Source organism: Oncorhynchus mykiss, chromosome 8 (genome assembly GCF_013265735.2).
Source record: "Oncorhynchus mykiss isolate Arlee chromosome 8, USDA_OmykA_1.1, whole genome shotgun sequence".
NCBI classification, from domain to species: domain Eukaryota; kingdom Metazoa; phylum Chordata; class Actinopteri; order Salmoniformes; family Salmonidae; genus Oncorhynchus; species Oncorhynchus mykiss.
The window spans coordinates 83,676,102-83,689,380 of record NC_048572.1 but is presented as its reverse complement, the minus strand read 5'-3'; the positions used below and the strand labels follow the sequence as shown (position 1 = coordinate 83,689,380).

The 13,279-nt window shown below is 43.6% G+C and overlaps 1 protein-coding gene across 1 annotated transcript; it reads left to right on the top strand.

The window, feature by feature from the left end:
• The first annotated feature begins 323 nt into the window (after nt 1–323).
• LOC110530805 (lipoprotein lipase) lies at nt 324–12,953 on the top strand. Its single transcript, XM_036986550.1, has 10 exons — nt 324–565; nt 1,378–1,553; nt 4,829–5,008; nt 5,902–6,013; nt 7,846–8,079; nt 8,977–9,219; nt 9,459–9,579; nt 9,875–10,048; nt 11,912–12,022; nt 12,322–12,953. The coding sequence occupies exons 1-10, from the start codon at nt 475–477 to the stop codon at nt 12,422–12,424; spliced, it is 1,545 nt and encodes a 514-aa protein (XP_036842445.1). The 5' UTR covers nt 324–474; the 3' UTR covers nt 12,425–12,953.
• The last annotated feature ends 326 nt before the right edge of the window (nt 12,954–13,279 follow it).

Here is a 13,279-nt window from a genome sequence, read left to right as displayed (position 1 = left end):
GAAGGAGTGTTCCCATACTTTTGTATATAGTGTATGCATGCCTGTGTGTGTGTGTGTGTGTGTGTGTGTGTGTGTGTGTGTGTGTGTGTGTGTGTGTGTGTGTGTGTGTGTGTGTGTGTGTGTGTGTATTTTTATACACAGTCAGTGTACCATACCAGGTAAGTACTCAGGGAAGAACAGTAGTCCTGAAGCAGACGTGATTTGTTGACATTGTCCCCATTTGGGAAGGTTGTCCACGCCTTGCCCATGTTTTAGACCAATAGAAATAGGGTTGGATTTACATGCGTCTACGAGGCCAGTATAAATAAACCATATGAAACCTTCAAGTTCAAGTGAATATCATTTTACGTAGTTGGACAACTTTTACAAAAATAGACTTTTACAAGCAGTAAAATACATTCCTGTGGATTAAAGTGACAAACAATTAACTTTTTCATTTGGAAAGTTATTTAATTATATTGAATCAACTGTACTATGGGAAAGGAAATCCCCTGGTTGATCATAATTGGGATTTGTATCAAGTCATCATGTGAGTCTCTCTTCAACACTGAAACTCCTGTTCTCGGTAAGTTGGACGGTTATTTTACTCTCTCAAATTAATTAATGCATTATTCTGAATACAAACGTTAGGTAAAAAATGTAATACATTTATGTTTTGTAAGCAGATTATAATAGGCTACATGCTGTTTATAAAAGGTGCAGTGAATTTTTTAACAATTGGAACATTTGTGCCACGGGATTTGGAAAGTTGGCATTTAGCTGAGGCAGTTTCCATGAAGGCAGTCTCCATGAAGGCAGTTTCCATGAAGGCAGTCTCCATGAAGGCAGTTTCCATTAACCTGTTTTGAGTTCAGACAGTTCATTATTCGCAGGAACAAAACTCCCCTAACCTGTTGGTGTTTTATTAGGATATGAGGAGTGTACCCTGATCCCAGATCACCTGAACATATGGGCTAGAAGAGATTTCCCGAAATCATGACACATTCATATGTACATGAACCCTGTACATTATAACCATATTTTTATGTATGCGTATTAATATTTAAATATGTAGAATATTGTGTTTTTAAACTTTAACAAAATATTGTAAATGATGAGGTTTGGGATGATTTTATAATTTTGCAATCTGAGAGAGGAATGACTACTCTCTCTGGTTGAACCTCTACATCCCCTAAGGGCCATTTTGTGCTTTTCAACTCATGAGAATATGCATTATGCGTCGGTGCTTTCGAACACCGGTGTCTAGAAACATCTGTGCCTATAATGTTCCTGTATCCGCCAGCATAATAGGTCATTAATTGCCACGTACTAAATGTTTTTGAAACACTTGATACAAAGTGGGGATCGTGTCTTCAATCTCTCCCTCTGTCCCTCCAGGCAACGGTACAAACTGGATACGGGACTACACTGATATAGAGACCAAGTTCTCAGTGCGTTCAGTCGAGGAGCCAGAGGAGGATCTGTGTTACCTGGTGCCAGGCGATAAGAATACAGTCACACGGTGTGGCTTCAACATCAGCTTACCCACGTTCGCCATCATACATGGCTGGTCGGTAAGCAGATACCTGGATAACAGGAATGTAGCCTGGTCTCAGGTCACCTGAATAACAGGGATGTAGCCTGGTCTCAGATCACCTGAATAACAGGGATGTAGCCTGGTCTCAGATCACCTGAATAACAGGAATGTAGCCTGGTCTCAGGTCACCTGAATAACAGGAATGTAGCCTGGTCTCAGATCACCAGAATAACAGGAATGTAGCCTGGTCTCAGATCACCTGAATAACAGGAATGTAGCCTGGTCTCAGATCACCTGAATAACAGGAATGTAGCCTGGTCTCAGATCACCTGAATAACAGGAATGTAGCCTGGTCTCAGATCACCTGAATAACAGGAATGTAGCCTGGTCTCAGATCACCTGAATAACAGGAATGTAGCATGGTCTCAGATCACCTGAATAACAGGAATGTAGCCTGGTCTCAGATCACCTGAATAACAGGAATGTAGCCTGGTCTCAGATCACCTGAATAACAGGAATGTAGCCTGGTCTCAGATCACCTGAATAACAGGAATGTAGCCTGGTCTCAGATCACCTGAATAACAGGAATGTAGCCTGGTCTCAGATCACCTGAATAACAGGAATGTAGCCTGGTCTCAGATCACCTGAATAACAGGAATGTAGCCTGGTCTCAGATCACCTGAATAACAGGAATGTAGCCTGGTCTCAGATCACCTGAATAACAGGAATGTAGCCTGGTCCCAGATCAGCTGGATAACAGGAGTGTAGACTGGTCCCAGATCAGCTGGATAACAGAAGTGTAGATTGGTCCCAGATCAGCTGGATAACAGAAGTGTAGATTGGTCCCAGATCAGCTGGATAACAGAAGTGTAGCCTGGTCCCAGATCAGCTGGATAACAGGAGTGTAGACTGGTCCCAGATCAGCTGGATAACAGAAGTGTAGATTGGTCCCAGATCAGCTGGATAACAGAAGTGTAGATTGGTCCCAGATCAGCTGGATAACAGAAGTGTAGCCTGGTCCCAGATCAGCTGGATAACAGGAGTGTAGACTGGTCCCAGATCAGCTGGATAACAGAAGTGTATCCTGGTCCCAGATCAGCTGGATAACAGGAATGTAAACTGGTCCCAGATCAGCTGGATAACAGAAGTGTATCCTGGTCCCAGATCAGCTGAATAACAGGAATGTAAACTGGTCCCAGATCAGCTGGATAACAGAAGTGTATCCTGGTCCCAGATCAGCTGGACAACAGGAGCGTATCCTGGTCTAAGATCTGTTTGTGAAGCCACAATAGTAAAGTCTCTCTTACTGCTACCACTGCTGCCTGCTAAATGCTGTTACATGCTGTTACATGCTGTTACATGATGTTACATGCTGTTACATGCTGTTACATGCTGTTACATGCTGTTACATGCTGCTACATGCTGGTACATGATGTTACATGCTGTTACATGATGCACATGTAGTACTGGTTAGTAGTGCCCTACATAGGGTCTGGTTAGTAGTGCCCTACATAGGGTCTGGTTAGTAGTGCCCTACATAGGGTCTGGTTAGTACTGCCCTACATAGGGTCTGGTTATTACTGCCTTACATAGGGTCTGGTTAGTACTGCCCTACATAGGGTCTGGTTAGTAGTGCACAGTAGGGTCTGGTTAGTAGTACCCTACATAGGGTCTGGTTAGTACTGCCCTACATAGGGTCTGGTTAGTAGTACCCTACATAGGGTCTGGTTATTACTGCCCTACATAGGGTCTGGTTATTACTGCCCTACATAGGGTCTGGTTAGTACTGCCCTACATAGGGTCTGGTTAGTACTGCCCTACATAGGGTCTGGTTATTACTGCCCTACATAGGGTCTGGTTATTACTGCCCTACATAGGGTCTGGTTAGTACTACCCTACATAGGGTCTGGTTATTACTGCCCTACATAGGGTCTGGTTAGTAGTGCCCTACATAGGGTCTGGTTAGTACTACCCTACATAGGGTCTGGTTATTACTGCCCTACATAGGGTCTGGTTAGTACTGCCCTACATAGGGTCTGGTTAGTACTGCCCTACATAGGGTCTGGTTAGTACTGCCCTACATAGGGTCTGGTTAGAAGTGTAGTACATAGGGTCTGGTTAGTACTGCCCTACATAGGGTCTGGTTAGAAGTGTAGTACATAGGGTCTGGTTAGTACTGCCCTACATAGGGTCTGGTTATTACTGCCCTACATAGGGTCTGGTTAGTAGTGCCCTACATAGGGTCTGGTTAGTACTGCCCTACATAGGGTCTGGTTATTACTGCCCTACATAGGGTCTGGTTAGTACTGCCCTACATAGGGTCTGGTTAGTACTGCCCTACATAGGGTCTGGTTAGTACTGCCCTACATAGGGTCTGGTTAGTACTGCCCTACATAGGGTCTGGTTAGAAGTGTAGTACATAGGGTCTGGTTAGTACTGCCCTACATAGGGTCTGGTTAGTACTGCCCTACATAGGGTCTGGTTAGAAGTGTAGTACATAGGGTCTGGTTAGTACTGCCCTACATAGGGTCTGGTTAGAAGTGTAGTACATAGGGTCTGGTTAGTACTGCCCTACATAGGGTCTGGTTAGAAGTGTAGTACATAGGGTCTGGTTAGTACTGCCCTACATAGGGTCTGGTTATTACTGCCCTACATAGGGTCTGGTTAGTAGTGCCCTACATAGGGTCTGGTTAGTACTGCCCTACATAGGGTCTGGTTAGTACTGCCCTACATAGGGTCTGGTTAGTACTGCCCTACATAGGGTCTGGTTAGTACTGCCCTACATAGGGTCTGGTTAGAAGTGTAGTACATAGGGTCTGGTTAGTACTGCCCTACATAGGGTCTGGTTAGAAGTGTAGTACATAGGGTCTGGTTAGTACTGCCCTACATAGGGTCTGGTTAGAAGTGTAGTACATAGGGTCTGGTTAGTACTGCCCTACATAGGGTCTGGTTAGAAGGGTAGTACATAGGGTCTGGTTAGTACTGCCCTACATAGGGTCTGGTTATTACTGCCCTACATAGGGTCTGGTTAGTAGTGCCCTACATAGGGTCTGGTTAGTACTGCCCTACATAGGGTCTGGTTATTACTGCCCTACATAGGGTCTGGTTAGTACTGCCCTACATAGGGTCTGGTTAGTACTGCCCTACATAGGGTCTGGTTAGTACTGCCCTACATAGGGTCTGGTTAGTACTGCCCTACATAGGGTCTGGTTAGAAGTGTAGTACATAGAGAATAGTGTGGCTTTGAGGTTTTCCCTAACGACCCTGTCAGTCATCCCTAATACACTTGTATCTTCTTGCCTTGTGTTCCAGGTGGCAGGTCTGTTTGCGAGCTGGATCCACGAGCTGGTAGCGGCCCTGTTTGAGCGTGTGCCCAATGCCAACGTTATAGTGGTGGACTGGCTGGATCGGGCCCAGCACCACTACCCCAACTCCGCTGCCAACACCAAGCTGGTTGGAGAGGATGTGGCAAGGCTCATCAACTGGCTGGAGGTGAGGGTTTGATCATGATGCCGTTTTGGTGCGCTACTGTAAGGATAATGTATTGGATTTATACAAGAGCGAAAGTAGACCCATAACAGTACCTCTTAATCTTAGAAATCTGAATGGAATCCCCATTCGTTCAATAGGATCACTGTGGCACTAGTCTAAAGATTTGTAATTTAACTTTTATAATGTATTACCTTTTGTTGTGGCACAACCAATCGTGATGTTTTCATCTGATTGTCAACCAATCACATCAAAGGGATCTTTTACTAGGTGTACCCGCGCCCGTTCATCCACGCGTAGCATATTTCCAGCCACCAAACAGAGGTGAATGGAAAGAGATACAGTGCCTTGCGAAGGTATTCGGCCCCCTTGAACTTTGCGACCTTTTGCCACATTTCAGGCTTCAAACATAAAGATATAAAACTTAATTTTTTTTGTGAAGAATCAACAACAAGTGGGACACAATCATGAAGTGGAACGACATTTATTGGATATTTCAAACTTTTTTAACGAATCAAAAACTGAAAAATTGGGCGTGCAAAATTATTCAGAGAGAGGGGGGTGATGAGAGAGAGAGAGAGAGAGAGAGGGGGGGGTGACGAGAGATAGAGAGAGAGAGAGAGGGGGGGTGACGAGAGATAGAGAGAGGGGGGGTGAGAGAGAGAGAGAGAGAGAGAGAGAGGGGTGTGGGGGCGAGAGAGAGAGAGATGCGGCTGTGACGAGAGAGAGAATTAGCAATGGCGATCGACGCAGTTTGATGAGATAGTAGACTGTTCTACCACACTGATAATTCCAGAACCATAATCCTTGTGTTCTCTTACTTGAAATGTGCAGTTATTTATGTGGATCTGAAATACACCAATCATCTGTTAAAAGTAAATGATACCTCCACTCAGGTGGATCTGAAGTATGACCTGAAGAACCTCCACCTGCTGGGCTACAGCCTGGGAGCACACGTGGCTGGCGTAGCTGGAAACCTGACCAACAACAAGGTCAACAGGATCACTGGTGGGTAGGACGAGATACTCCCTCGTATGATGCCTGTAGGAGCAGGTTTCTGTAGGACCAATAGAGACATATCTCTCAATCCACCTCAACTCTGCAACTCAGGGACCCACTGGTGGGTAGGACCAGACCACAGCCAGATAACAGAGTAATATCACTGGTGGATAGGACCAGACCACAGCCAGATAACAGAGTAATATCACTGGTGGATAGGACCAGACCACAGCCAGATAACAGAGTAATATCACTGGTGGATAGGACCAGACCACAGCCAGATAACAGAGTAATATCACTGGTGGATAGGACCAGACCACAGCTAGACAACAGAGTAATATCACTGGTGGATAGGACCAGACCACAGCCAGATAACAGAGTAATATCACTGGTGGATAGGACCAGACCACAGCCAGATAACAGAGTAATATCACTGGTGGATAGGACCAAAAAAGATATATAACAGAGAAGTATATGGCTCTGGGTAGGACCCAGCCCTCGCACTGTCCATCTGTCAATCAACCTAATCACTACTGTGTCATTAGGCTTTGTTCTAAACCTAAGATATACAAGTTTGCCCTGAATAATTTGTTGGTATTTACGTTGCACCCCTATAGCAGTTATAATGGTTTGTTGCCTATCAAACTTTGGTCAGCCAATCACTGCTTAAGTAAACACCCAAAAATGACTATTTATAACCCCCAAAATGACTATTTATAACCCCCAAAATGACTATTTATAACACTCAAAATGACTATTTATAACCCCCAAAATGACTATTTATAACACCCAAAATGACTATTTATAACACCCAAAATGACTATTTATAACTCCCAAAATGACTATTTATAACACCCAAAATGACTATTTATAACACCCAAAATGACTATTTATAACCCCCAAAATGACTATTTATAACACACAACATGACTATTTATAACCCCCAAAATGACTATTTATAACACCCAAAATGACAATTTATAACCCCCCAAATGACTATTTATAACACACAAAAGACTGCTGTATAACTTTCAGAAGGCTTGTACCTTGAACCATGTGTTCTAATACATCATGGCAGACTGACACCATAACAGCAGGCTGACACCGTAACAGCAGGCTGACACCGTAACAGCAGGCTGACACCATAACAGCAGGCTGACACCATAACAGCAGGCTGACACCATAACAGCAGGCTGACACCATAACAGCAGGCTGACACCACAACAGCAAACTGACACCATAACAGCAGGCAGACACCATAACAACAGGCTGACACCATAACAGCAGGCTGGCACCATAACAGCAGGCTGACACCATAACAGCAGGCTGGCACCATAACATCAGGCTGACACCACAACATCAGGCTGACACCATAACAGCGGGCTGACACCACAACAGCAGGCTGACACCACAACAGCAGGCTGACACCATAACAGCAGGCTGACACCACAACAGCAGGCTGACACCATAACAGCAGGCTGACACCATAACAGCAGGCTGACACCACAACAGCAGGCTGACACCATAACAGCAAGCTGACACCATAACAACAGGCTGACACCATAACAGCAGGCTGACACCACAACAACAGGCTGACACCACAACAGCAGACTGACACCATAACAGCAGGCTGACACCACAACAGCAGGCTGACACCATAACAGCAGGCTGACACCACAACAGCAGGCTGACACCATAACAACAGACTGACAGTGTTCTGATTATATGCAGTAGCTACTAAACATTAACAACAGAGCAGAATATAGTAGTTCTACCACTGGAAGTTACTGTAACATACCAGTCTTCTAATGTCCCTCTCCCTGTCCTGCTCTCTCTGTCAGGCATGGATCCGGCTGGGCCTCGGTTCGAATACGCTGAGCACCTAAACCGCCTGTCTCCTGACGATGCAACATTTGTGGACGTCCTCCACACCAACACCAGGGGGTCTCCAGATCTCAGTATCGGTATCCAGAGACCTGTGGGCCACGTGGACATCTACCCCAATGGAGGAACCGAGCAGCCAGGCTGCTCCTTCCGGCACACCGTAGACATGATGAGAAGCTTTGGCCTCCACAGTGAGTAGACACAGGCTTCACTTCAACTACAACTCCCACAAACCCTCACACTGTAGTTTAATAGAACTAGGCATCTACAGTGAGAAGACACAGGCTTCACTCCAACTCCCACAAACACTCACACTGTAGTTTAATAGAACTAGGCATATACAGTGAGAAGACACAGGCTTGACTCCAACTCCCACAAACCCTCACACTGTAGTTTAATTAGAACTAGGCATCTACAGTGAGAAGATACAGGCTTAACTTCAACTCCAACACTGTAGTTCAATAGAGTACCACAGTATGAGTCATAATACCCATGAAATATCAAATCAAATCAACAATTATTTTTTGGGCCTCATACACATATTTATTAGATGTTATTGCGGGTGTAGCGAAATGCTTATGTTCCTAGCTCCAACAGTGTAGTAGTATCTAACAATACACAACAATACACACAAATCTAAAAGTAAAAGAATGGAATTAAGAAATATGTAAATATTAGGACGAGCGATGTCGTAGTGGCATTGACTAAAATACAGTAGAATAGAATACAGTATATACATGTATATGAAATGAGTAAAGCAGTATGTAAACATTATTAAAATGACCAGTGTTCCATTATTAAAGTGACCAGTGATTCCATGTAGGGCAGCAAATAGCGGTCAAACAAGGAAATGGTTTCCATCATTTCTTCACCATTCATTTTTCCCATAGGGGATTCTTCCCATAGGGGATTCTGATGTTCTTTAGTTTGTAGTTCAACACAACAGTACAGTGTGGCGATTAGTAGTAAGAGGACACTCGCTCTGCATTGGTGTTCTGAAGGTGAACATAATGTCCGACACACATCGCTCATAACTAATCCTCTCCTGTGCCATACCCTGCATTTATTTATTTATTTTATTGAACCAGACATGGATCAGATCGTGAAGTGCGCCCATGAGCGCTCTGTGCACCTGTTCATCGACTCGCTGGTGAACAAACAGCAGCAAAGCATGGCCTACCGCTGCAACTCCAAAGACGCTTTCGACAGGGGCCTGTGTCTCAGTTGCCGTAAGAACCGCTGCAACAACATGGGCTTCGGGGTCAACAAGATACGCACCACCAGGAGCGCCAAGATGTACCTGAAGACCGGCGCCAGTATGCCCTTCAAAGGTGGGTTGGTGAATCTGTTAAACATCTGATTGATAGCTGGACGGTGTGTTCTTCTCCTTCTTCTTCTCCTTCTTCTTCTCCTTCTTCTTCTTCTCCTTCTTCTTCTTCTCCTTCTTCTTCTCCTTCTTCTTCTTCTTCTTCTTCTTCTCCTTCTTCTTCTTCTCCTTCTTCTTCTTCTCCTTCTTCTTCTTCTTCTTGTTTATGCTGCGTAAACAATCTGTCCTGTTCTCCACCCTCAGTCTTCCACTACCAGATGAAGTTCCATGTCTTCAAGCAGCAGAACCTGAGTCTGAACGAGCAGCCCTTCATAGTGTCTCTTTATGGAACCCACGGAGAGAAGGAGGACGTCCAACTCCTTCTGTAAGCAGCTCTGCTACACATTCAACTTCTTACAATTTAGTACTTGGTTCTGTATTTTTTTTGTTAATTTTCTGTTTAGTTTACAGTCGATTTACATTAGGGTATTTCATTGTTACTTTACATTGTCTATTGAAATGGTACAGTGAAGTTGTGCGTAATTCCCGTGCACTGCTGATTTACAATAGAGCAAAACAAATAATTATTTCTGGCCCAGCACCCCGTTTTAAAAGTTCTGGTTGTTTTATTTCATGTGCGTGTTAGTTTACCTAACTATGGTAAACCCCCCCCAACACAGGTCCAACGTGACCACCAACACCACCGTGTCCTTCCTACTGACCACTGACGTAGACCTGGGAGAGCTGCTGAGAGTCACTCTGCAGTGGGACAGTGACTCCTACTTCTCTTTCTTCAACTCAAACGAGTTCATGGTCCGCAGGATTAGAGTCAAAACGGGAGAGACCCAGTCCAAGTCAGCATCTACTTTTATCTATCTACTGCAGTCTACCATATTTATCTCTTGTATATGAATTTACCTTAGGGAACTACTTGATTGACTTAACTCTAGTAGAGTACAGTAGAGTACAGTAGAGTACAGTAGAGTACAGTACAACACAGTACAGTAGAGTGGGCTGAAAAGTTTGTTCTACTCTGCTCTACTCTACTGTACTGTCTTCTACTCTGCTCTACTCTACTGTACTGTATTATACTCTGCTCTACTCTACTGTACTGTATTCTACTCTGCTATACTATACTCTACTTGACTCTACTCTACTCTACTCTACTCTACTCTATTCTACCCTACTCTACTCTACTCTACCCTACCCTACTCTACTCTACTCTACTCTACTCTACCCTACTCTACTCTACTCTACCCTACTCTACCTTACTCTAATCTATTCTACCCTACTCTACTCTCCCCTACCCTACTCTATTATATTCTAACCTAACCTACTCTATTCTACCCTACTCTATTCTATCCTACTCTACTCTATCCTACCCTACCCTACTCTACTCTACTCTACTGTACCCTTCTCTATTCTATCCTATCCTACTCTACTCTACTCTACTCTACTCTACTCTACCCTACCCTACTCTACTCTACCCTACCCTACTCTACTCTACCCTACCCTACCCTACTCTGCCCTACTCTATTCTATTCTATTCTACTCTACTCTACTCTACTCTACTCTACTCTACTCTACTCTACTCTACTCTACTCTACTCTACTCTACCCTACCCTACTCTACTCTACCCTACCCTACTCTACTCTACTCTACCCTACTCTATTCTACCCTACCCTACCCTACCCTACCCTACTCTACTCTACTCTACTCTACTCTACCCTACCCTACTCTACTCTACTCTACCCTACCCTACCCTACCCTACCCCACTCTACTCTACTTTACCCTACTCTACTCTACTCTATTCTACCCTACTCTACTCTACTGTACCCTACTGTACCCTACTCTACCTTACTCTACTCTATTCTACCCTACTCTACTCTATTATACTCTACTCTACTCTACCTTACTCTACTCTATTCTACCCTACTCTACTCTATTATACTCTACTCTACTCTACCTTACTCTACTCTATTCTACCCTACTCTACTCTATTATACTCTACTCTACTCTACCTTACTCTACTCTATTCTACCCTACTCTACTCTACCCTACTCTACTCTACTCTACTGTACCCTACTGTACCCTACTCTACCTTACTCTACTCTATTCTACCCTACTCTACTCTATTCTACTCTACTCTATTCTACCCTACTCTACTCTACTGTACCCTACTCTACCCTACTCTACTCTACTCTACTCTACCCTACTCTACTCTACTCTACTCTATTCTACCGTACCCTACTCTACCCTACTCTACTCTACTCTAGTCTACCCTACTCTACTCTACTCTACTCTACTCTACTCTACTCTACTCTACTCTACTCTATTCTACCCTACTCTACTCTACTGTACCCTACTCTACCCTACTCTACTCTACTCTACTCTACACTACTCTACTCTATTCTACCCTACTCTACTCTACTGTACCCTACTCTACCCTACTCTACTCTACTCTACTCTACTCTACCCTACTCTACTCTACTCTACTCTACTCTACTCTACTCTACCCTACTCTACTCTACTCTACTCTATTCTACCCTACTCTACTCTACCCTACTCTACCCTACTCTACCCTACTCTACTGTACTCTGCTATACTGAACTCTACTCTAGTCAACAATCCACGCTGATTCTCTAGAGTTGAGCTGAATGGAGTGATTTTAAGTGTATGTGTGTGTGATGGTGATTGTGACTTTCTTCTCCTGCAGGGTGATTTTCAGAGCAGAAAGTGACGGGAAGTTTGCTCACCTGGTCCAAGGAGGTGACCCTGTGACCTTCTCCAAGTCTAAAGAGGATCAGAACAGCAGGACGCATGAGAGGTGAGAGACTCGGTGACACTGACTTGGTTGATTTAATTTATTACACAAGAAAAAAAATATACAGCCACAAACCAGTGCAACGACAATTCACTCATAAAAAATTATCAAGTAAAACATAAAATATTATAGGATAACATAAATAAGTATCTTAATTCCATTGGTTGGTTTCAGTGTAGTTAAGGAGTTCTTCCTGACCATGTGACTAACGGGACCAGGAAAAGAGATATGACATGACCAGTCACAGCCCAACCAATGACATACTTCCTTTGCCAACCCTATGTGTTTGTGTCTGTTTGCAGAATCCACAGACTGAAGATGCAGGGCAGCTTCTTCAAACAAGGCCTGAACGACGCGGCCACAGACACATCATCGTCATCGTCACCCCCATCACCAGAGCATTGAGGTCAAATACTGTAGATATGATTGTAGTAACTGGTTAGTAGAAGAGTGTACCCTCTGGTTAAGTGTATGTATGGGCGCGTCTCAAATGACACCCTATTCCCCATACGATGACCCTCTATGTACCCCGGGGTCATGCTCTGCATCAAGGATTCGAGTTACGTTCTCAAATTTCAAGTCAGGATTTCAGCCAACGATCTGTGGAAGTGTTTGTGATTGTGAGAGCCAACACAGCATAGTCCGGGTGCAACATAATAGTGTAAACACAGTATATGTTTCTATAATAATATATATGTTTTAACATTCCAATCAAGAAGTCAAACTCGGTTTGGTAAGTTCTCCTTCGTAACAGTCAGCTCTGAAAACATGATGATGAATTCATTTCATGATAGTGTGATTTCTTTGTTCCTTTCATTGCGTAGTTAGACATGTGACGTTTCTTTAATTCAAATATATCTTACTGAATTGTTATTTATCACACATGTATCCTTATATATTATATCTACCCTACCCTACCCTACCCTATATATCTACCCTACTCTCTCTCTCTCTCTCTCTATATATATATATATATATATCTACCCTACTCTATTCTACTCCACTCTACTCTCTCTCTATATATATCTACCTTACTCTCTCTCTATATATATATCTACCCTACTTTATTCTACTCCATTCTAATCTCTCTATATATATATCTACCCTACCCTACCCTACCCTACCCTATATATATCTACCCTACTCTCTCTCTCTCTATATATATATATATATATATATATATATATAGAGAGAGAGAGAGAGTAGGGTAGATATATATAGGGTAGGGTAGGGTAGGGTAGGTTAGATATATATATATTT

Coding starts and splice junctions, on each gene's coding strand:
- LOC110530805 (XM_036986550.1), top strand. CDS start 475: ATGGGAAAGGAAATCCCCTGGTTGATCATAATTGGGATTTGTATCAAG. Junction 566..1,377: donor CACTGAAACTCCTGTTCTCG/GTAAGTTGGACG, acceptor CTGTCCCTCCAG/GCAACGGTACAAACTGGATA. Junction 12,023..12,321: donor AACAGCAGGACGCATGAGAG/GTGAGAGACTCG, acceptor GTCTGTTTGCAG/AATCCACAGACTGAAGATGC.